This window comes from Bactrocera oleae, chromosome 5, assembly GCF_042242935.1.
Source record: "Bactrocera oleae isolate idBacOlea1 chromosome 5, idBacOlea1, whole genome shotgun sequence".
Lineage (NCBI taxonomy): Eukaryota > Metazoa > Arthropoda > Insecta > Diptera > Tephritidae > Bactrocera > Bactrocera oleae.
This window is the reverse complement of record NC_091539.1, coordinates 38,824,887-38,848,749: the sequence shown is the minus strand read 5'-3', so window position 1 is coordinate 38,848,749 and position 23,863 is coordinate 38,824,887. Positions and strand designations below refer to the sequence as shown.

Here is a 23,863-nt window from a genome sequence, read left to right as displayed (position 1 = left end):
CTTGCAAACAATTTTGTATTAAACCGTTATACACAGGTTGAGAGCTCTTCTATAAAAATATAATAAATGAATTCTGGTTATATGTTACAATATATTTCATTACTTAAAAGTTATTGGTTTCCACCACCATATAGTATGTACATATATATATATACGTATATAAGGCCTAGAAAAGGTAAATACATTTTAGTTTCGTCGATTCCGTTTCCGTGATTTTGATGTCAAAGATGCACCAAGAACTGGAAGCCCAATTGTCGAGAATATCTTTAAAATAATGGAAATCGTCCGACCGTCAGGTAAGCACTGTTTCGATTACCTAAGAGCCGTTTGGAACCTCTTAAATAAGACTGGACGCATTAAGAACGTGCGCCACAAGAATTAATGTAAAAAATATCTATTCAATCTGTGAATCGCGAAATAGATAAATAGAAAAATCTGACAGTTAGTCTTATTGAGTTTTTATCAAACTTTTTGTATTTTGAAACAAAGAAAAAAGCTTGTAATGTAGTTACTCTGACAAAAAATCAAGTTCGGTTGCACCGAAGGTAGAATACCCTTCACAAAAAAGATTTCATACAAGAAATTAATATTGATCGCTCGATTTGTATGGAAGCTATATGCTATAGTAGTTCGATGTGAAACATTTTTTTGGATCTTGTTTCATTGCCTTGAATGATAATCCAAGTGAAATTTCGTGAAAGCATCTTATCAAATAAAAAAGTGTTTCGTACAAGAACTTTACTTTGATTGTTGTATGGCAGCTATATGCTATATTCGTCCGATATCGGCGGTGCCGACAAATGAGAAGATTTTTGAAGAGAAAAGGATATATGCATAATTTAAGATCGATATATAAAAAACTGGGGGCGCAGTTCGCGTATATATAAACAGACGGACTTGTCTAAATCAACTCAGTTACTTCGTGGCAAACTTAATATATCATGTTCAGAATATACAAATGACATAAGGCCAGGATGAGTCCGCGAATAGTTGCCAAAAAAAATGTGACTAATGAAACTTATATTTATACATATTTGAAGTACTCCCGATGTCCATTCCTTAAAGATTATGAGTACAATTTATTGCAGGGTAATTACTCCGATTATATTCACTATAAAAATTGAAGGTAAACAAGAGGTTGGATTTTTCATAATTTACTATTGAGTTGAAATTTTCTGGTTTCTGTAGTGATAAATGGTATATGTGCCTATATTTTATGGTTAAAAATTTCTGAAAACTATGAACATTTTACATGTTATCAAACTAGAACTGCGAAAGCTTTTAAATATTACTTTGGTATATACTTGAAATGTCCTAAAAGAAAATCCTTCTACTTATACTCCTTTATCCGTCACACAGTAATATTTGATATACTGTAAGCTTTGAGTACATTAAGGCCATTCTTTTTCAGTATCCTAATATCCACAAATTTTTTGCTGCTCTCTTCAGTCTTTACTTTGGCAGCCACAGGACGGTTGCCCTTTTGATAGCTCTTTCATATACGTTCTCCTGCAGACATTCGCCATGAATGGCTTTACTTTATTTCCACCTCGAGCCGAATTTGTTTTTTTAAATCGCCGCATGGACACGTGCTTTACTGCGGTGTGTACAGACCACATAAACTCATTTTATCCATATTTTTGCTCGACTACTCGCCTCTGCGTGCAACTATGTGCGTATGTGTGTGGGAAGTGGATATTATACTAGAAAAGGTTGTGCATGCTATCTAATAAATATGGCAACAATATTGCTGGCCGTTGCACGCAATATCAATAAGCTCGACTAGGTACTTATGTGTGCGCCTACCTGGGCGTATGAGTAATTCGTAGCGAAGAATGTGTGATACATTGCATTGCATACTAACTCCAGTAAGTGCATACGAGCATATATACATATATGAAACTGTATGCAGTCTTAACGGTAAAGCATACTTCAAAAACATTCCACGAAAAATTGTATTACTAAGTTGTTGGCTAGAGCGGCTTCTGCAGGTGTGCTTAGTGAGGAGCGGAAGCACTTTTGCGCCCACGAAGTGGACATTATTGCGGCATTTTGCTTCAGCGTGTCTTTAATGGTTTATTGCATGCGTGTATAGTTTTCAATGCACGAGTGTACTCAGCAAAGTTTTAGCACATTCACTTTACGGTGAAGTTGGGGAATCAGCTCCTAGACTTTGTGACCGCATGAAATGTAATTACCAATTACGGTTTGTGGTGCAAAGTGCCTTTAACGATTTGAAGTTTTCACTAAGCAATTTTGAGGCATTTAATGTGGAATATCTCGTACGCATTTTGCATAAAAACTGTCTTCTGAAGTAATTTTGAGTTGAAGATTTCATTCGAAAATATGGCTTTATATAATGAGTTTTTATTTAAGATCTAGAAAGGTAATATAATTACATATATTATGAACGGGGTATATTAACTTTGCCACAAAGTTTGTAACACTCCGAAGGAAATAACGAGATGAGCTGAATTGATTAAGCCATGTAAGCCTGTATATAGTCCTCAGTTTTTGAGATATCGATCTGTATTTGCCCTTATCCTTTATTGAGCAAGATGTAGTTCATTTGTCGGAATAGCCGATATTGGAAAATTATAGCATATAGCTGCCATACAAACCGACTGATCAGAATCAAGTCCCTGGATGTATTTGAGGAATTATCTTCACGAAATTTGGCATGGATTATATTCCAAGGCAACAATCTCTGAACATATTTTTTAGATCGGATCACTAAGGGTTATATCTGAAATACAATTAAACGAAACTGACTGAAAACTTTCGTATACAAAAACATATAATTGCCCATAACACAGTCGAATATTCTGAGTTCAAAGAGAATAGGTCTTTAGAGATCATACCTCTAATTGGTATCGAGTGCAAATACTCTGAACAGTTGCCCAACATGCCTACAAACCATGCCATAGGAGAAATATGGTAAAAACAAATAAGGAAGGGCTACGTTCGTATGTAACCGAACATTTTATACTTTCTCAAAGTCAGATGGTATACTCGTTTGAGCAGGGTCTTGAACAGTTTCGGTTCGATTTAGAAAATTTTTGGACACAATTGTACGATTTTTATTCAAGTTACAGCTTGCACAGACGGATGGATGGACAGACAGTCAGTTGAAATATTTAAAGTGATACTGACGTTAGTTTCCAAAGAAAATCTTGTATAACATATAGCCAATAGAAGCTCAAAAGAAGTTGTCAAGAAAGAGCGTATACCTATTAATACCATTCGTATTAGTTTAATGCTGCTGTACACCCTAGAGATAATATCCTTCTCTTTGATTACAAAAACTTCACTGAAGCTTAAATTATTTCTGTTTTAAAATATATTAAAAAAAAAAACAAATAAAATGATAGCTGCATTCATTGATTGCCATGCGCTTCTATTTCGTAGAAGTTTTGATTTTGATAAGAAATATAATTTAAATTATTACTTTTAAATTCTCGAACAAATCATTTCTCATATTTCATTGCTGGAAAATATCTAATTATTTATTCCTTGTCTTTTTGTTTGTTAAATTTGTTTACTCTTTAACTTTAATCCTTGTGCTGCAAAAGCTTCTTTCCTTGCTGCCAAAAAGTTTTCTTTGTAGCAAATTATCAGGATGGGAATGCTAAGCCTTTGGGCGTTTTTCTTATGTTCCTGTTTGCTTCATTATTTCGCTACTATGTTTCGACTGCTTCGGCTTATAACTTGTTCTCCTTACCTGCGATAGACTAATGGAATTAAAACTCTAATCCATTGCTTTTCTGAATCTAAATAATAAAGTGAGATTTTGTATAACTGAGATTATATTTGCAAGTTTAGAAAGAGGAAAGGAGTGATTGCACTTCTGCTATTTGGGGAACAATAAGCTGATACTAATGCCATTTACAACTAGTTATTAGATCAAATATCAGATAATTAATAATTAACGATCCATTTTCGTTGTTGAGCAGCAACTCTGCAAACCTAAAAAATAACTATACTCAACTCATCACTCTTTCAAAGCTTCTAGCATGCGGTAACTAATTTTCTGAATACCGTTACTTACCACGTGTCTTTATTGCATAATATTATAAAACTTAGAAGTGAATAAATTATTAAAATGTGTTAAAGTTTAAATTCTCTCCCGATCTCAGTCGATTTGGTGAATACTCTAATTACCCCAGGGTCGATAATTTTTCAAAGCCAAAAATCTCATAGTAGGATGAAACCTATTGGTGAAGGAAGATGATATAACTAAAATGAAATGAAAGAAAATTTACTGTCGATCTTAGGTTGGGAAGAGAAAAGGAAAGTGTGTGGATTGTAGCGATGCAGTGAATAATAACATGTGTCAACTTTCGTGAAAATACCTTGTCAAATAAAAAATGATTCCATATAAGGAATTCGATCGGTCAGTTTGTATGGCAGCTATGCGCTATAGTGGTCCGATATCAGAGGTTTCGACAAATGAGCACCTTCTTAATAAGAAAAGGACTAGGGACTATATACAGACAGACATATATACTTTGCAGCGTCTCCGACGCTTCCTTTTGGGAGTTATAAACTTCGTGGCAAACCAAAATCAAAAGCACGAACGATTATTGTACCGTTTTTTTTTTGTTTTTTTCCTTAACTTTTTCGAATTAAGGGGAGCAGCTTAGTTATTGATTGCAGTTATCATATTTGAATAATTTTCTATTTATTGAAATGCAATAAAGTTGATGTTCAGTGAAAAGAGAAAGGATACTATCCCTGCAATACAGAACTATTAAATTAGAACAGGCATATCAAACCGAAATTTTGCTTCAATTAAGACTCAGATTAATCCCTTTTGCATTAGCTCTATTCACTTTCATTACACTTATATTATTTTCCCATATTTATTTATAATTTTTTTCTTATTACTTACCGTGTTGCACTGTGCGCTAAATTTATTGTGCTGCCATCTGTTGTTGTTGCATGATGATTTCTCAAATTTGTAATATCTGCTAGAGTTGTACCCTCACCGCGATTATAACTAACATCGGAAGCCAATAGATTTGTAACGATGGATGAGGAACGACGTCTGGTGAGTAATGGTGATTTTTGCACACGCTTGGTCTGAAAAAGTTGATATACCATTTTATATGTGCATAATTATCTAACTCATAATAGTCTCTAACGAAATTTGAATTAAATAATTTAATTCTACCAAATGTTTTTTGAAAAATATGTTAGCAATATTTACGGCTTAAGAGTCGTCATATGGATCATTTTATCGTTTCTTGCTCAAATCACGATCGCTTTTCATATAAGGAGGGTTGAACCAAGGAAATATGTATATATACAGCTCGGAAAAGTATTTTATTAAACTTCATAAAACTACGCACTAGCAATACAATATTTTTTCCTACACGATTCTAAATCCTTAATAATTATATTATTTGAGAATCGTATGAGAATTCCAGTAGGATGTATATAGGTCATTCGCGTCATTAAACAAACTTTTCAAATTAAAACTACTCAAAATACAAGAATGAACACTAAGATGGAGCAGAAGAAAATTATTGAAGCCGAAACATTCAATACTAGGGCGAAGCAGAAACCATAATCAAGATGGATCGACGAATTAGAGGAAGACATGAAAAAGCTTGGTACAAAATATTGGCAAAATTCCCATGTGACCGAGATGTTTGGATGTAGCACGTACAGCGCTAAAACATGTAACACGCCAACAAGTAAGAATAAAACTTAAATTAATGGGGCTTAAAAGACTTCGTGGGCTCATTAAATACGTTAAAATATTAGTGGCTACCGATTAAAATATGAACGAATGTTTGATCCGCCTAGTGTGTACGAAATTCGTTTAATTGGGAAACATGTATGTCCTTGGTAATGTTGTGATAGTGATAAGCTTTGCCATCTGGAACTTAAAACTCCAAATTATGTTCGAAGTTTCGAAATGTTAAATAAATAATTAATTACAAGTATTTTGTGTATGTGTTTGCTATCAGATACAGATTAAGCTTCTCTCTTCACATTTCGAAAGCATTCATATTTTCATACCATAGAAATCCAGCACAATTCAACTCATTTGGTGTAAACTTGTAATTTGACCCAATTAATTGATGAAACGAAATTTCAAATATAAATACGCTTTTCAACTGCTATTTTATATAATGCCAACTTTTAGCTCTCGCATTGACTTATACACACCCGCCGCACAATCCAGCTCAAGCGAGAGCTCAGCGCAAATTCAATTCAACGCTGACCTCGTTCGCATGCAATTAATTGAAAGAGCCCATGTAAATGATATCCTGTTTTAAATACTCGTTTGACTTAATGCAATGAATGCGGGTGCACAGTGCCGAGCAGCGTTTACATCTGTGATGCTCTAGAAATCCAATAAATCTCTCAGTCAACCGGCGCTATTAACACGCATTTTAAACGCACTCCCGACCGCTTAAATACCCTACATTAAAATATATGTATGTGTGAGTGTACTTACGCTGGCACTATTGCGACCAGTGTTGCCCAATGTGACCGCAGCAGCTATGGCACCATTATGATTGCTGTTGCTGTTGTTAGCGTTCGCGCTAATAGCCGGCGCTGCGACGGCGTTGACAAAACTTGCGCTAGTAGCTTTTAATAGATCGCTGAATTTATTTACTGACGTCGAAGTTTTCGGGTGTGCCGTATGCAGGTCCATGTACAACAAGTTATTGGTTACATTAGCGGCAGTGTTGCCTGTGTTAGTGCTGGCCATGGTGGTGGGTGGCGCAGTCGGATTGGCCACACAACAAGGTGGTGTACCCGAAAGCGCCATTTTAAGCTCAGCGTCCACGTCAGCCGGGCCTGCTGGTTTAACTGTCGTCGCATCAAAGTTGTAATTACTGTTGCTGTAGCGCAACTCACCGCCCATACTGTTGCCAACACAATCGCCCACAACACCTCCGCACGACATCTCGATGGGCGCACCAGCCGCCGCTGCATTATTGCCAATGCCCGAGTTAGCGTTCGCACAGAGGCCGCCTCCAATGCCGGCGAGATTTATCGCTGATCCTAACATGCCACTTAGCGTGTTGAGATTTGTGCGACTGCCGGAAAGTAGGCCGCTCTGTTGTTGCACACGGTGCAGTACGGCCTCTTTGGTGTGGTAGGCGCCGAAGCCTCGTCCTTTCGGTGGCTGGGGGAGCGCGCGGTGTGGCAGCATTTGGTCTTTGCAACAGACGTTTGTTTGGGCGGTGGCGGCATTTGCTGTTGCTGGCCCTGTGGACTTTAATGTATTTAGTTGCATTTGCTGTTGATGCTGGCTTGGATGCTGCTGCAGATGTTGTTGTTGTTGCTGCTGTTGTTGTGTGTGCATTTGCTGATATTGTGGAACAGCTGTTGTCGGTTTCTTTAGGATTGGCTTCAGTACAGTGGTCGTGGTGCTTGGCGGTGGTGGCAACGAAGGCAATTCAGCCGGTGTGGGTGTAGAGGAGGTGGTGCTTATTGTATCACTTTCCTCACAGCTGGCATCTGCAAGATGTTGTAGAAAACGGTATATTGATTAAGTTGTCAATTGTAATTGTGGCAGATTTGTAAAGCATTTGTGTTCTGTTGCTTTTTGTTGTTTTGCTTTTAAGTGGTAATTTGTTTGACAAAGTGATTTATTCGAGCAAGGCGTTCTAGTTATTGAAGCTAAATATTTGAAAATAGAAATAAAGACTTTACCGAAAATGGTAAGCACTCACTTTGTGAAAGAAGAAAGCATCGTAACTCCAGTGGGGTCTTTGAGTACCATGATTTCTTCATCATTGGTTTTTTTTTATTATTGTACTAAGCGGTTAGAGTTCACGATAACTCGATATACGTGTCGTTAATTTATAAGTTTGCAATAATTTGTGTTGCCAGGAGGTCTTAACTTGCGTCTAAGGTTTTTATAGGTTCTAAGATATATGAAATAGTTCAAAACTTAGAGGACTTAGAAGTTTGTATGGATAAGATTGTAGTCTATCTAATACACTGAGTGCTATAATAAATCCTAAACTGTCTCTGATAGTCCCGCACTCAACATTCAATGATCTAGGCAAGTGCTCAAAGCAAGGGAAATAAGTATTTTCAAGTGTTCGCTAAATTTTACACTAGAAATGTTTCGAAAGAATTTAACATTAATTTTTCGATGAAATTGGGAATGGATTACAGTCATGTTTATATCTTATATTATAGGTCATAGACTCATTTAATTTCATTGCTATATTTTACTTAACGTCAGCGAAAATTATATTAAAATCATCTACAAATGAGTTAAATTTATATGATATTAACTCAACCGAAAAAGCTAAATGTAATATATTGAGCTGATGTGGAAAACGTCAGCCAGAGGATCGGAACTCATTATATTAGGGATATGTGGTTTAGACAAACTCCTGTCATATTAAGCGCTAAACCATTAATATAATCTTATAACTTTTAAGAAAACTGGTCCACTTAATTTCATTGAAATATCACACATTTTGATCAATCTGAACGGTTTAAGTCGGAAGTCGGTGGAAAGTTGGAAATCACGATACAGTGTATATAGGGGGCAGAGAAAGAGAAAGAAAAAAAATGAAGTACACTCAAAGACATGTCCCTATGTAACCCTATGTAACGGTCACACAATGACCGACATATTTGGCACAAAGTCTGCTGAAATAACGTACTAATTTCACACATTTTCGACTTTCAATTATAGTATACCCAGTGCTATATTAGAAATTAATTTTCCTAGTTTACCTTACGTATTGACTAATATATAATATACGGTATAAGTATGGGAGGTAAAAGTAGTATTGACCCGATTTGATCCATTTTTATCATTACGACATATCATTACTACATATGTGAGTTGTAAATTGAATAGTATGTGTGTATCCGGATATTAGTTAGGTTATATGGGGGTTAGGGAAATTTTTCATTCGATTTTTCCCATTTTAGGCACAAAGATTCACCGTTAGGAAAAAAACAAGCTTCCAAGCTCAATTTAATTAACACTAAACCTACCATGAGCGGTCAAATGACCGTTTTCAAATTTTCTTTAAAATTTTCTAAGCACCACGTTATTATACCGCCATTAAACTCCATGACTTTTCCTAAAATATGCATACAATTGTTTTTTTAATATTTACTACTTTTTCGATTCTTTGATTTTTGAGATAACTATGTAGACCGTTTTAACTACCACGAGCGGTCATTTGACCGACTGAACGATTTATATGTTTTTGTAATAGAATACTCTCGAAAACTCAAATCTGAAATTAAAAAATAGATACTGTTAACGATTCATCATAAGTTCCATTAACTTGAGAGATTTATGCTATACAATTTGGCAGCACCATTCTCTAGGTGCAATCTGGCATCATCATTATCAGCTGACGCACTTTAGCTTCGGCATTTTTACCGTTGTTTGGGTCAGACCATTGTGAAGCACACAAGAACAACAGGAATCACCATTATCAGGTGATGCGTTTGGCTTTGGCATATCATACCATTCTACTGTTGTTTAGTCAGGCCATTTTGCCGTATGCAATAACAACTTTGTTATTTTCGTCAGTTCTCTTACATACTTATTTTCTATATAAGCATAAGTTAGCATAAGATTGAGTTCAGTTGTTTGTAAAAGGATTTGGATGGTACTTGGAGCGTACCAAAGAAATAGTGGAAATAGTGATGTTATAAATTACTCTTTCAACGAACCACATTTTTTAGTTTTTATTTCATTATTTGTGTGCATCTATATCAGCCTAAAAATGTTAAGGCATTCGATAAATATCAAATTATTAGAGAATATAAATAATATTGACGAAGAGTGTTCGGAAGATGAACGGGAATTTTCTGATAATGAAGATGACAAAGAGGAAAATGATTTTGATTTATTTGGCAACGACTCTGACACCGATAGTGACCAAGAAAACATTTTGAACATACGTAGAAGACAAAAGAGAAGGATATTTGTAATTAGTTCCGAAAGTGAGAATGAAGAAGAGCTAACCGAAACTGCTATAGACGGAACTGAATGGCAAGAAATAAAAGAAGGGTCTAATCCTGGAAGAACAGAGATGCATAATATTTTTAGAGAAACATCAGGCCCAACCGGGCATTCTAAACGAACTATTATGAAAGATAAATTTTTTACAGCATTTTCTCTTATTGTTGATCATAATACAATCGAACATATAAGAAACTGCACGGAAGCCGAGGCATTTCGAGTGTTGGGAACTAAATGGAATCTATCTACTGCAAAATTATATGCATTTATCGGATTATTGTATGCACGAGGTGCATATGAGGCAAGAAATTTAGATATTTCACTCCTATGGAACAAAAAATGGGGACCAGTATTTTTCTCAAATACTATGAGCAGAAATGCATTTACGGAAATTATGAGGTTTATTCGGTTTGATCAAAGAAATCAAAGAAGTCATCGCTTACAAACCGATAAATTCGCTTTGATTTCTAAAGTTTGGAACAAATTCGTAGAGAATAGCCAAAACTGTTATAAACCAGGAGCATATATTACTATAGATGAACAATTGTTTCCAACAAAGTCAAGATGCAGATTTACCCAGTACATGCCAAATAAACCCGACAAATTTGGTAAATTTGTAAAAAGTACGTATGCGGCAAATGTGCGATTGAGAAGCCTATAATTTGTAAAAAGTGTTGTATATAAGGAATAAAATGTAGATGATTTATTTTTAAATAAAAGAAACTATATTTTTAATTATGAAATAATTATTTTCTTCATTTTATATTAAGAGATATAAGTAATTTCAAAATCCGTCATTTGACCGCTCATGGTAGGAATAGTTATACATGCAATGCTGGTAGGTTTAGTGTTAATATTACTCATGCATTGGCCGATATACAGTGGCGAGCAGAACCGTTTGGATGTTCGCACTTCTGCACTTTCAGTGCTCTAACATTTTAACTGTTAGCTCAAACGTTACCAAACTTGAAGTGTTAGTTCTTTGTTTAATGTATAACAAATTCTAATACTAATAAAATTGCAGTAACTAAAATGAAAACAACAAACTCATTCAGTACAGTTTTGTTCGTTTCACTAAATATGCAATAAATATGGTTTGAATTTAATTTGATGCCGTAAAACAACACTGTGATTGAATAGTTACTTCCGCCGAATTCGTATTTTTCAGTTTTAGTTAATTATCACTTGCATAAACATGCGATATTAGGCAATCAGTGTTTTCATACAAAATGCGAAAAGTTTCATCCAACGTTGGAGCAAAGGTTGTTTTTGACAAAAATCCGTAAAATTACTAGTCAGTTAAAGTTAGCTTTGAGCAGTGTTGTGGCTATAAGAAAACGCCCATGATGGTTAACAAACGCTGAGGCTAGGCAAATAGTCAGAAGACCCACTAAAGCGGATAATAGAACACCGTAGGAGGCTGCAATCGCCAAAAATAAAACTATCAGCGAATTCCCCGCTCGGAGAGTTCTTCAAATGATTATTTTTGTGGCCGCCGTTAAACAGAAAAAACCTGCTCTATCTAATAAAATTATTAAGGCGCGTCTAAAGTTTTGTAAGGAACATAAAAAATGATTCGTGGTAGACTGGAAAAAGGTTATCTGGTCGGATGAAACGAACATCAATCGTTTCCAATCAAATGGCAAACAGTACTACTCGCGCCGTCCACATGAAAACCTTCAACGACATCATGTGCGACAGATTGTAAAATATGGTGACTGCAATGGTATGAGGGTGCTTCCCTTGATGGGACATTGGTCCGTTAGTCAAAATCGCTGGAATTATGAAAAAAGAAGACTATTAGAATATTTTATAGTAAAATTTATCGGACTTTATGGACAAGTGTGCTTATCCAGATGAAGGATCGGTTTTCAACAGGATAACGATCTGAAACACACCGCCAAATTTGTTACTCACTAGCTCCGATGTCAACGAGTTCAAATCATCCAATGGCCAGCACAAAGTCTCGACCTTAACCCGATTGAAAATTTGTGTGCTATTGTAAAGAGGAGATAGTGTAAATACCGAAACGCTCCGAGCAATATGGAGGAGCTATGGAGTAGAGTACAAATCGAATGAAGAAGCATACCGAAGGAAATAATATAAAGTTTAGTTGAAGGTATGCCGAGACGTGTAAAAAATGTAATTTAACACACAGGCCTTTGGACCTATTATTAAATAATGTAATTTTAGGCCATTTACTTTTTACGAGCAAAACTGTACTTAATGAGTTTATTTCAGTTTTTGTTGTATTTGTCTTTGTCTTTTGCTTTTGTGAATGGAAATTTTATATAAAATATTATTTTATTGTAAAATAAATAAATAAACCTATACTGAAAATTTGATAATATTTCATCTGTCGTAAAAAATTTTAAAGCATGTGCCATAAAGTCAGCCAGAAGTTCGATAATCTTTCTAATAGGTATATGGGGGCTAAGAAAAGTATTGACCCCATTCAACCCATTTTTGACACACAGATATCTATTATCAGAAAACAACTCTCTTCGAATTTAAATTATATATCTTACACATTGACCGATATTTTCGGTAAAAGGCCAACTATAGACACTGCATCTGTCTTCAGTATCTGGGAGCTGTAACAGTTTTGGTCCGATTTTGGTAAGTTTAAGACTTGAGATGGCATATCTTCAATGCATTGTTCCTGCAAAGTTTTTTCCCGATACATTCATTGATGCTTGAATAAGATTAATTTAAAGTTGCGTTATAGGAAGTAAGCATGTTTGTAGTCCGACTTCGCCCATTTTCGCACTGTAACATAGGAATATCAAAATAATGTTACGTAACGAAATTAGTTGAAATTGGTCCAGCAGGTCCGGGGATATGTGATTTCACCTAAAGGTGGGCGGTGCGGTAAAGCTCTCTTGTACCGTCCTGGGTGTAAAATTTAATGTCTCTGATGGATTTAGTTATTGGTTTATGGCACTTTTAGTAGTTTTTAATAGAAGCGTTATATAGGGAGTTGGCGTGGATATCATTCAATTTCACCTATGTACATTAATCCTATACTGGGAAAGCTCCGTCCACTTTTTAGTCCACTTTTTAAAGATTTTCAAACCATAAGTGCCTCTGCCTAATGCAATTCGTTGTACCCAATTTGAGTTTAGTATCGTTGTTTTCGCCTTAGTTATGACAACTTACAAGTTTTCGATTAACGGCGTTTTGTGGGCGTGCAGTAATTCGATTACGGCCATCTTCTTATGGTGCCAAGGGACATGTGTACAAAGTTCCATCAATATATCTTTATTGTCGCTTAAGTTACAGCTTGCACAGGCAGATGGACAGACAGTCACCCTGATTTCAAATCTTCTGATCACTTATTTAAATATATATAACTCCATATCTATTTCTATTAGTTTTAGGTGATACAAACAACCGTTACATAAAAAAAACTATTATACTCTGTGGTAACATGTTGCAAAAGTATAAAAATTTAAGTATTACCCCCCCACAATCTAAGTCTATCAGAAATATTGAATAACCCGTAGCTACCATAATATTACTTCAACAGGAAGACCTGCGTAAGTTTACTGGATTATAGTCGCCGATATACTTGCGCTGGATACAAAACAAGACTAGACAGGATGCGTGTTATAAACTTTTTAAAAAGTCCTTCTCAGGAGAAAATATATAAGCAAATATCATTTTCTGAAAAACTCATAACGTATTTAAAAAGCATATATTTTTATAGATTAATTTTGGAATATTATTCAATTATAAAAGTTCGCAAATTAATATATTGTAAATTAAAGTATACATATTTTCTTTAAAAATATTCAAACTCCAAAACTTGCAAAATATTACTCAAAGTCAATTGTCTTAATTTGATATTTCTGTTTACTTTTATAAGCGATGATACTAATAGATAATCAACAAAAGAGGCGCGCTCTTCGATTCAGTTTTGGTATACGGATGTCAAGAGGCTATTATACTCGTGCTAGTATAGATACACAAAAGGGGTGTATTATAGGATCGAGTGAAGGCAATAAAGCAGTGGAATTTCCGAACACAAACTCAGCGTATACTTCAACTACTACTTATGATTAATCACGATCAAAGGATGTACTACTAAGGAGTTATGGAAATGTTGATATTCCTATGAAAAAAAAAATAATTCTTTACAGTAATGATGCCAAATAGAGATGGATGCTCATTCATCAACTACGTAGTTTTGTGAATATGTAATTGGGGATTTTTTCGAGGTATAGAACTTTAAGTTGGCATTACTGTTCAAGATGGCGACCGATTTAACAGCTGTCAAGTGATTTATTCTCAGTTTGGTTTGGCAATTCATCATGAATAAACTCACGCCTGAACAACGCTTGCAAATAGTGCAATTTTAATTCGAAAATAATGGTTCTGTGCGGAATACGTATCGCGTACTACGTTATTTTTTTTTGTTTAACGATGAAGCGCACTTCTGGTTGAATGGCTACGTCAACAAACAAAACTGCCGCATTTGGAGAGTGTATGTCGAAACACCGTTACATACAGAAAAACTGATTGTTTGGTGCGCTTTATGGGCTGGTGGAATCATTCTTTTCAAAAACGATGCTGGCGAGAACGTTACAGTCAATGGTGATCGGTATAGAGCCATGATTATTAACTTTTTCATTCCTGAATTGAACAACCATGATGTCCAGGAGCTGTGGTTCCAACAAGACGGCGCAACATGTCACACAGCTCGTGCCACCATCGATTTATTGAAAGAGACGTTTGGCGACCGCCTAATTTAACGTTTTGGACCTGTGAATTGGCCTCCAAGATCTTGTGATTTAACACCGCTAGACTACTTTCTGTGGGGTTATTAAAGTCATTGGTCTATACGCTAGCAATCATATTTAAAATGTAATGCCACAAGATTATCTTTCGGATAAATAAAATTCATGTCAATCGAATAATCCATCATTGTTTTATTGCAATTTAAAGTTCTATACCTCTAAAAAAATGCCCTTTATAATGTCGAAACTTCTCACCACTCTACCGTATTACTCATTATGGAGGAATCGAAACCAAAAAACCTTCATTAAAGTTGGTCGAAATACATAGCTTATTGTATTCTTGACTACTAGTGATGTGATTGACGATGAATGCCGGTGTTTGTTATTCGATTATTTTGTGTAAGTCGTCTGTTTTCACTATAATAGTTCACCGTCATATTCCAACTTGACTGTGGCCAAATACGAGACAGAGATATTTTCTCTGTTCACTTATTCGTCGGATTACCCTACTGCCATTAAAAACGAGCCATAAGTCAACTAATGCCATCTGCAAACCTTGCCTAAAGGAAATAAACGTTATTCCGGTCGAGGTCAATAACAAATATGTATACAGGTTGGTTGGTCTCACCAAGAAATAACACTACTAGCTCCAATTTTTTTTTTCTCAAGTTGTGACATCTGTCGTTAGATCACATGCAATGTTACAAGTCATTCTGTCAATTAATTCTTTGTTTACAAGCCATTTGAAGTTGATGTGTCAGAGTATTTTTTAAATATGAAAAAATTGAATATCGCGCAGTGATTAGATTCTTTGTTTTGAAAGGTTTAAAATCAAGGGAAATTTATGAACAATTGTTAGAAGTGTATAAGAAGTCCTCACCTTCAAAACACACCGTTGAATTTTGGGCTGGTGAATTTAAACGTTGTCGTACTAGGATGTGGTACCACAGCAGAAATCATTAAGCAAGTTTATAAAATTGTTAGTGAACATCCAATTTTGACTAAGCATGAAATTGCTAATGCCATAGGCATCTCAGACGAATGAGTACTTCGTATTTTACATGGAGAACTAAATTTAAAAAACCTCTCTGGAAAGTTATTGCCGCACACGTTAAAAATTTAACAAAACCTGGATCAAAACCACATTTCTCAGCATAATTTGGAGCATGTTAAGTAGAATAAACCCGATTTTTGCCGTCGCTGAATTTGGATCTACCACCTTGATCCTAAATTGAAACAAGAACGTTACAGTGGACTGAAGCTGGTTGTTCAGCTCCAAAGCAAGTGAAGTCACAACGATCAGCAAAGAAGGTTATGGCATCCGTTTTTTGGGATGCAAAAGGAATCTTTTTGATTGAATATCTGCAGAAAGATAAAAAAATCAACTCTAAATATTATTGCAGCCTTTTGGATGAGCTGGATACAAAAAATTCGTGAGAACAGACTTGGTCTGCAAAAAAAAAATATTTTTCATCAAGACCATGCACCTGCTCACAAAGGTCTTTTAACAATGACAAACTTGAACGAGATCTTTCTATCGAAACGAACGCTATACAATTTTCTGTTATAATTTACTATTTAAAATAAGAATTGTTGGTCATTTGTGATCGAAATTATGTTGTCTTTATATAAATACGATTTTATTCATAATATAAAATATTTTCTCATCAACCCCTTTATGTATTTGTCTTTTATTTTCTCTTTTTTTCTTTTCATTGTTATCATTGAGTGTTTCTATGAAAATATTGCTGTGATTATTTTATCAAATTACTGATAAATTTGGACTACAACGATTTATTTGTCCACAATGACACCCCTTTCCTTCTTGTTAGTTGAATGGTATCGCCTTTGGTGAATCAATTTCTATTACACTAACTTAGCAGTAGCTCATATGGTCAGAAACACACATTCTTATTGTATATTCTCTGCTAGAAGCATTTCAAGTTGTCGAACTTACATATAGACTTGTATACTTGTATGTGTGCAACACCACTCATCCATTCTTGTACAACAACCTTTTGTTGTTCGGAATTTTCTAATTTTCTCTCCGATTTTTTGTAATTTTGTTTAGTTGTTGGCAAATGCTGATACTTGTCTCTTTAAGCATAAAGCCAACTTACATCGACATATTGCATTTTCACTTTATTTCACTTGCAGATGGTAGCTAATTTAAACTTCGAAAGCTTGGCTGACATCTACAAGCATCTGGTAGGGACCAGTAAAATTGCTCTATACACTAAAATGAAAAGATGTGTATGCAGTTGTATGTGTGTGGATCGAAGTTGAGAGATATTCGTGTGAAAGTGTTGTTTGCATACACGCTTGTCTAAGCTGCGCTTAGTTATTAACAAATTTCGCATTTCTTTGACTGTGTGTGTGTGCATGCACATCAGAGATTTTGAGGGACAATATTGCTATGATTTTATGGCGAATGATGAAAGTACAACCAATTTTAGAGCTAATTTCTTTCAGCGGGAGTCTGGGTTGAATGAAGTAGGAAAATTCTGAAATTCCACGTAACTAATTTTCAAAATTTGTAATTACATATACTTAAGCAATATTTCATTACACAGCCTAATAGAGAATGCCTATGAAGTTTATCTCCACAGTGATCGCTATTCAGTAAAAATGAGCTTTGAAAATATTGAGATGTCTAAGAGTAATGAAATAGTTTGCGAATTAAGCCGATATAACATATGAGTTTCAGACATTAGGTATGTTGATATCTGGCAACACTACCCTGAGGAGGTTGGTATCACAGATGAGGAATATCGGACCATTGCCTCGCCCACAATATGCCATTAATCGGAAAATTATTAAGTGTTATAATTATGTATATAACTACCTACATGTTAATCGGTGAAAAAATTGGACAATGGGGGTGGCACCGCCCACATTTAGATGAAATTCTGTTTCTCAGCAACTAGCTGCAAAATTATTATAATATTTGAAAATAGGCGAAATTGGACTACTACCATACCTAGTCCCTGATAAGTCACTATTAAATTTCATAAGACTTCTTCACTTTACAATAGATAAATAGAAACATAATTTGAAAAAGGTGGCAACACTTCAAGCTCTTAAGCTGTAAGCTTGTTTTTTTATTTTAAAAAATTCTTCAAGTTTAATTGATTTTTTTACCGTGTTAATACAAATTTTAGTGCTTTAACTCTGAGTTGCAAGATAAGTATTAAATGTTCTTAAGTTTTGTGCAGTATTAAAAAGTTTAAACTTTCGAATTTTTGGTGCCGAGTCAGCTTTTTGTTTCATTTTGTTTTAGTTTAATCTATTTTCTCTCTTTATTTATCGCATTTACTTCTTTATTCACAGCTTGTTGCGTTTAGCTTTTTATTTGTTACTGCTCGCTATATTGCTTTTTCAAACTGTCTTGGTTTTAAACTTTCATAAAAAAAAATTGCTATTATTTTTGCGTTTGTTCTTAATTGTTTGTTCTCACTGAAAAATTTAGGCACTATGAAAAATTGTTCAAATCTTTTAAGTGCCTGAATAATTCTCACGAATCCTTTAAACCTGCTCCTAAGCGTAAACGTCCTTCCGATGAAGTAACACTTAGTTCTTCTGTACAGAAAAGAACGTCTCCTCCCAATGACCTAATAAATCTCTCTTCTCCTTGCCCTCAAGGTGATAAGCCGTCAACTTCCAAAGAGCTCTATCTAATAGTAATAAGGGTCTCACAATTCCAGAGGCTCCCCCTATTAACTTAGTAGCATCATTTAATAATTTGATAATTATTCCACCTAAATTCTATTTTTATTTCGAGACTTGCCAAAGATACCTTGGTGGAGGACATTAAATCTTACATTTCGTCACGTTTAAAAATCGATAATATCAATATCCGTAAATTTAACTTCAATTATGATAGAAGTATATAATCGTTTAAAATAGACGTATCTCTTGAAACATTCAAAAAGATCATTCTGGCCACCTGGTGCTTTTGTACGCGAATTTAAACCTAAACTTAGAAGTCAAACTGAGGAAAACATTGTTAAATTACCAAAAGCAACCACCGATATAAAAAACTGATTGGTAGAAATTCGCTAAGCATTTATTATCAAAATTTTAGAGGTCTTAATACAAAATTAACCGACTTGTATTTGAACAGTTCCAATTTTAATTTCCATACAATTGGATTTGCAGAAACTTGGTTAAAACCTCACATTTTTGATAATGAGATTTTAAACAGCGAATTTCAAATTTTCAGATGTGATCGACTGAACAGAATCGGTGGAGGTGTTCTATTTGCCGTGCATTCCTCTATCCCATCTGAAAATATTCTTGTTTCAGGGACCGACTCAAATGAATTTAAATGTATTTGAGTCTACGTTAATAATTGCTTTATTTATTTAACCCTATTTTATATACCACCCCATTCGGACTTATCTGTATACATGCAGCATGCTTCTTTAATAAATAGTGCTACCTCAAATAAATATAGATTCAATAATTGTATTAGGTGATTTCAATTTACCGTGTGCTTCGTGGAAACCTTTCGTTGCCTATATCGTGCAGATTTGCAATCGGTCATGTTTTAATGAGTTTTTCGAAAAAATGTCCGAGTTGGGTCGGAACCAAATTAATTTGATTCCGAATAAATTTGGTAAATGCTTAGATTTAGTATACGTTGATACCTCTTCAAAGTGTTCCGTTATTCAGAGTAATCCTCTTGTTCTACCAGAGGACCCATATCATCCTGCTTTGGAAATATCTGTCGAAATCTCAGGCAATGTACGGGATAATAATCATCAAACTTCGTGCTTCTGTACTCGGTTTAACTTTGCAAAAGCTAATTTTAAAAAGTTAAATACAGAACTTTCTACAATAACATGGCCTAATTATAATGGTGACATTGAATTGAGTGTCTCTCATTTTAATAACATTATTATGAAATTATTTGAAAAGTATGTTCCAATAGTAATTGTTAATAAAAGCAAAAGTATAAGTCCGTGGTTTTCGAAAGAGTTATATAAATTGAAAAACCGAAAAACTCGAACATTTAAACATTTAAAAAAAACCGGTTCACTTGTCGACTATTCTAAATATTCTCTACTGCGTCGACAATATTTTGACCTAAACAAAAAATGTTATAATAATTACTTAAATAAAGTAAAAAAGAATATTGTAAGTAACCCAAAATCGTTTTATGATTTCGTCAACTCCAAACGCAGGATTTCCAAATTTCCGTCCGCAATGAAATACAAATCTATCATTTCAAGTGACAATGATATTATATCCAATATGTTTGCAGAATTTTTCAAGTCAAACTACTGTAATAATTCTTCCAAAACATTTTCTTATCAGCAAGTGCTGTGTTCGTGTACTTTTATTAACGCTCCAAATATTTCTGAAGAAGACGTCCTACTTAATTTAAATAAGTTAAAACCATCTTTTAGTTATGGCCCAGACATGATACCCTCATGCTTCATAAAAATAGTGCCAAATATATTTACTTGCCTTTGACAAGGATATTTAATTCCTCTCTTAAACACGGTATATTTTCTTCAACAGTCATTTATAATTCCTTTGCATAAAAGTGGATTTAGATCCAACATTGAAAACTATATTTGTATCGCCAAACTATCAGTTATACCTAAATCTTTTTGAAGCTATCATCACTGACCATATAACCTTTTCGATTTCTCCGTTAATTTCCTCATCTCAGCATGGATTTCGTAAAGGGAATTCGACTATAACAAACTTACTTGAATTTGTAAACCATGTATCATTGGGTTTTAGGGAACATAAGCATACGGATGTTATATACACAGACTTTAGCAAAGCTTTCGATAAAGTAAATATCTCGATTCTTATACATAAACTTGATCTGCTGGGCTTTCAGCCAAGATTCCATCAATGGGTATCTTCATATCTTTATAATAGAATATAACGAGTGATATTTGAGGATACACCTTCAGATACAATTAATGTTTCTTCAGGTGTTCCGCAAGGTAGTCATCTTGGCCCAATTCTGTTCTTGTTGTTTATTAACGATATCTCTTCAGTAATAGAATTCTCAAAAATTTTATTATATGCTGACGACGTAAAGCTTTTTACACTTCAAGTGAGGAAAGGTGTCTGTTGCAAACAGACGTAAACAATTTGGTTGCATGGTGTGATAGAAATGATTTGCCATTGAATCTCAATAAATGTAAGATGATGTGCTTTTCCCGTAGATCTGTGCACCACTCTTCTTATGTAATAAAACACCATATTCTAGAGAAAGTTTTTAACTATGTTGATTTGGGAGTTAATATTGACCCTAAGCTTAATTTTAGTCTTCATATTGATACCATGGTCTTGGAAGCAAAAGCTGTTCTCAGTTTTGTTAAACGTTGGTCTAAAGAATTTAGAGATCCGTATATTACTAAAACACTTTATACAACTTTGGTTAGACCTATATTGGAATATGGTTCTGTTGTATGGAACCCTAGCTACCAAATCCATTCTGACAAGTTAGAGTCGGTTCAAAAACAATTTTTACTTTTAGTCTTAGCGCATCTCCGATGGGATTCTAGGGTAACTCTACCTCCATACACTAGTCGTGTAAAACTTATTAATCTACCTACACTTTCTAGTCATAGGGAAATGCTTGGCATAATATTCTTAGTGAAAATTTTGAATGGAACTGTTTGCAGTTCTTTTCTCCTGTCTGAAATTAAATTTAATATCCCGGTTCGCCTTTCGAGGCAGTTTAGACCTTTACTGCTAAAATCCTGTAGATCAAATTTTGAACTAAAGCCATTCCGCCGTATATATCATGATTTTAATTCTCAATCCAGCACATTTGGCTTATCTGACTCACTTTTCAAAATTAAAAAGACTTTATTGTTTTCTCTTAATAAATGAAAATGTAACGATTTATTATATTGTAACTTTAGATCTTGGCTGTTGAAATTTTTGTTTCTGTAGCTGAGCAGTTTTAGATCTCAACACTTAAAAAACTCTCTTGCCTTTTCTGACTCGGCTAATTCCGCACGTATGCGGATTGCGCCCCTCGCGTCGGTTGGGCGGAATACAATATTTCAAGCTCTCAGATATCGAATGTGAGATTCTTAGCGCCATTGGCTGACTTTATACCGAAAATATCGGTTAACCTGCGAGATATTTTTATAAAATCGATTAAATCATACTTTTATTTAATCCTAAAGCTAAATGCAATCAATCCACATCTTCACATAGCTTTAGAGTATCACTATTTTGATTTTCGACTTTGATCGGAATAAAATCAAAGCTAGTTTTAATCTAGCTCCATATCCTTAATATAATATGATGGTTTCCGTCCCCTCTAGTTTAATTTTCTTCAAATACACAATATTTTTATCCTCGGTATTAGTTTTTTTATGTAGTTTTAGCACTATGTCATAGTGAGGTGAACTTAAATGATAGCACCTTAAAACTAGTGCGACTGTACATAATATTAACCTATACGGACATATTATCTCTAGATAATAGTCGGATAATTCTAAACGTAGTCAGAAAAGTTCTAACGGCAAAATTTTCTACGAAGTGGTGTGGTTTTCAGATAACTGAAGTTTTCTTCTTCCAAAAATTTGATTTTATGGTAACCAACAATAGTGTACTGTCCGGAAGTCTCGCACCATTCTCGTTCATATAATGTATGGACATTGAAAAAATCTACAGGAAGAGAGATTCTGTGAAAGCGCTATGCCCTTTGCATGTTGGCACGCAGATTGCTGCCCTATCTTTGACTCGACCAAATATAGAAGACATGCGGATTGTTTGTGAAATCATATAATTGTTCTTTGAATACAGTGATAGGTGTTTTGAAAACTGCAGAGAAACAAAGACTGAATGCGAAACTTATTTTAGATTAAAAAATGAAAATTTTATTTTTAATTAAAAATGTTTAAATTAATAAATTCGTAACAGAATTTTAAGCTTCTGCTATGGGATTTAAATAAGTTATAACCAAAGTTCAAACTTTGTTTCAATATGAGCAGTTTATATTTTATATCGTGTTTTCCTTCTGCTACAAACTTATGAAAAGTTATGTTACGTTATTTAGCATTTAATTTGTAACGAAGTATACATAGTTGAGTTATTAACATCCCCATCTATTCCAATGCTTTTATCCATGAATTTTCTCGCACATATTCATATAGTTTACTGGCCACCTCTTATGAACCTTTGACATGATTCAAGCTACACGACCCACAACGGAATCTTTTTAAAACATGCTTTGAGATTTGAGCCTATGTGAAATTTTATGGAATGTAATTTGTACTTGATTCACAGTAGCGTAACGGCGTGAGTGTGCGAGCATTACTCGATTCATGGGTTCCTAAATAAATCTATCTCACCTAAAAACACCATAAACACATTGCTCCACATCATTATATATGTATATATGATCTATACTAACGTAACATCGCAGATTAATTGCACGCCGAAAACCCAGCATAACCGCACATTTAAATTAATGCAACTAATGACCTTGCTTTTATCTCGTAAAAAATTGCATTAACTCATTTCATTTTAACGGAAAACGGCCAAATTTTTCAGTGCCGTTAAGCTGAGCAGATTTACGATTCCTTGTCCTTTTTGCTTGTGCTCATAAAATTTTTATTATCTGATAGAAGAAAACCCGAACAAGGTAAGGCACGGTAGTATTTTTCGTGGGCGAAGGCAAATAATATCGAAAATAAACAAAGCGTGTAGGGGTAAGTACTGGAAATACGAATCATAAAATAACGGAGATAAAGAAGAGGCGTGTAAAAGTGACCGACAAAACGAAAAGACCAGCAATCAATTGTGGTTTGAGTGATGTGACCAACCCAAAATTTTACGATTACAAAGATACGCTCCTTAAGTGGACAAAATGGCTTTTGACGTGTAGGCTCAGTGATTTTGTAGCTTCATTAATGACTGAAAGGGTGTCTCGACTGTTCATAGCAGTTGATGCCTTTTTGTAAGTAGGAAGTGTTGTTGATTGATATTTGTTTGGTTATTAGATATTTGTAAATAACTGCGAAGATGAACATAAAAAGGGAGGAAATATAATGGAAGCGGAAGTGAATTAGGTAGCAAATAAGGAGAAGGATGGAGATACACAATTGATGAATGTAATGAAATTAATGATGAGATAGTGAAAACATTTAAGAGTTTGAGTTGC

The 23,863-nt window shown here is 34.5% G+C and overlaps 1 protein-coding gene across 2 annotated transcripts in view; it reads right to left on the bottom strand.

The window, feature by feature from the left end:
* Positions 1-23,863, bottom strand: part of LOC106616707 (uncharacterized) — a 116,085-nt gene that overhangs the window by 29,679 nt on the left and 62,543 nt on the right. For both annotated transcript variants that reach the window (XM_070109631.1, XM_036366274.2), the window contains exons 4-5: positions 6,470-7,482; positions 4,892-5,082 (exon numbers count right to left, since the gene is read on the bottom strand). In XM_070109631.1, coding sequence (XP_069965732.1) covers positions 4,892-5,082; positions 6,470-7,482 — 1,204 coding nt within the window. The remainder of the gene's footprint in view (positions 1-4,891; positions 5,083-6,469; positions 7,483-23,863) is intronic.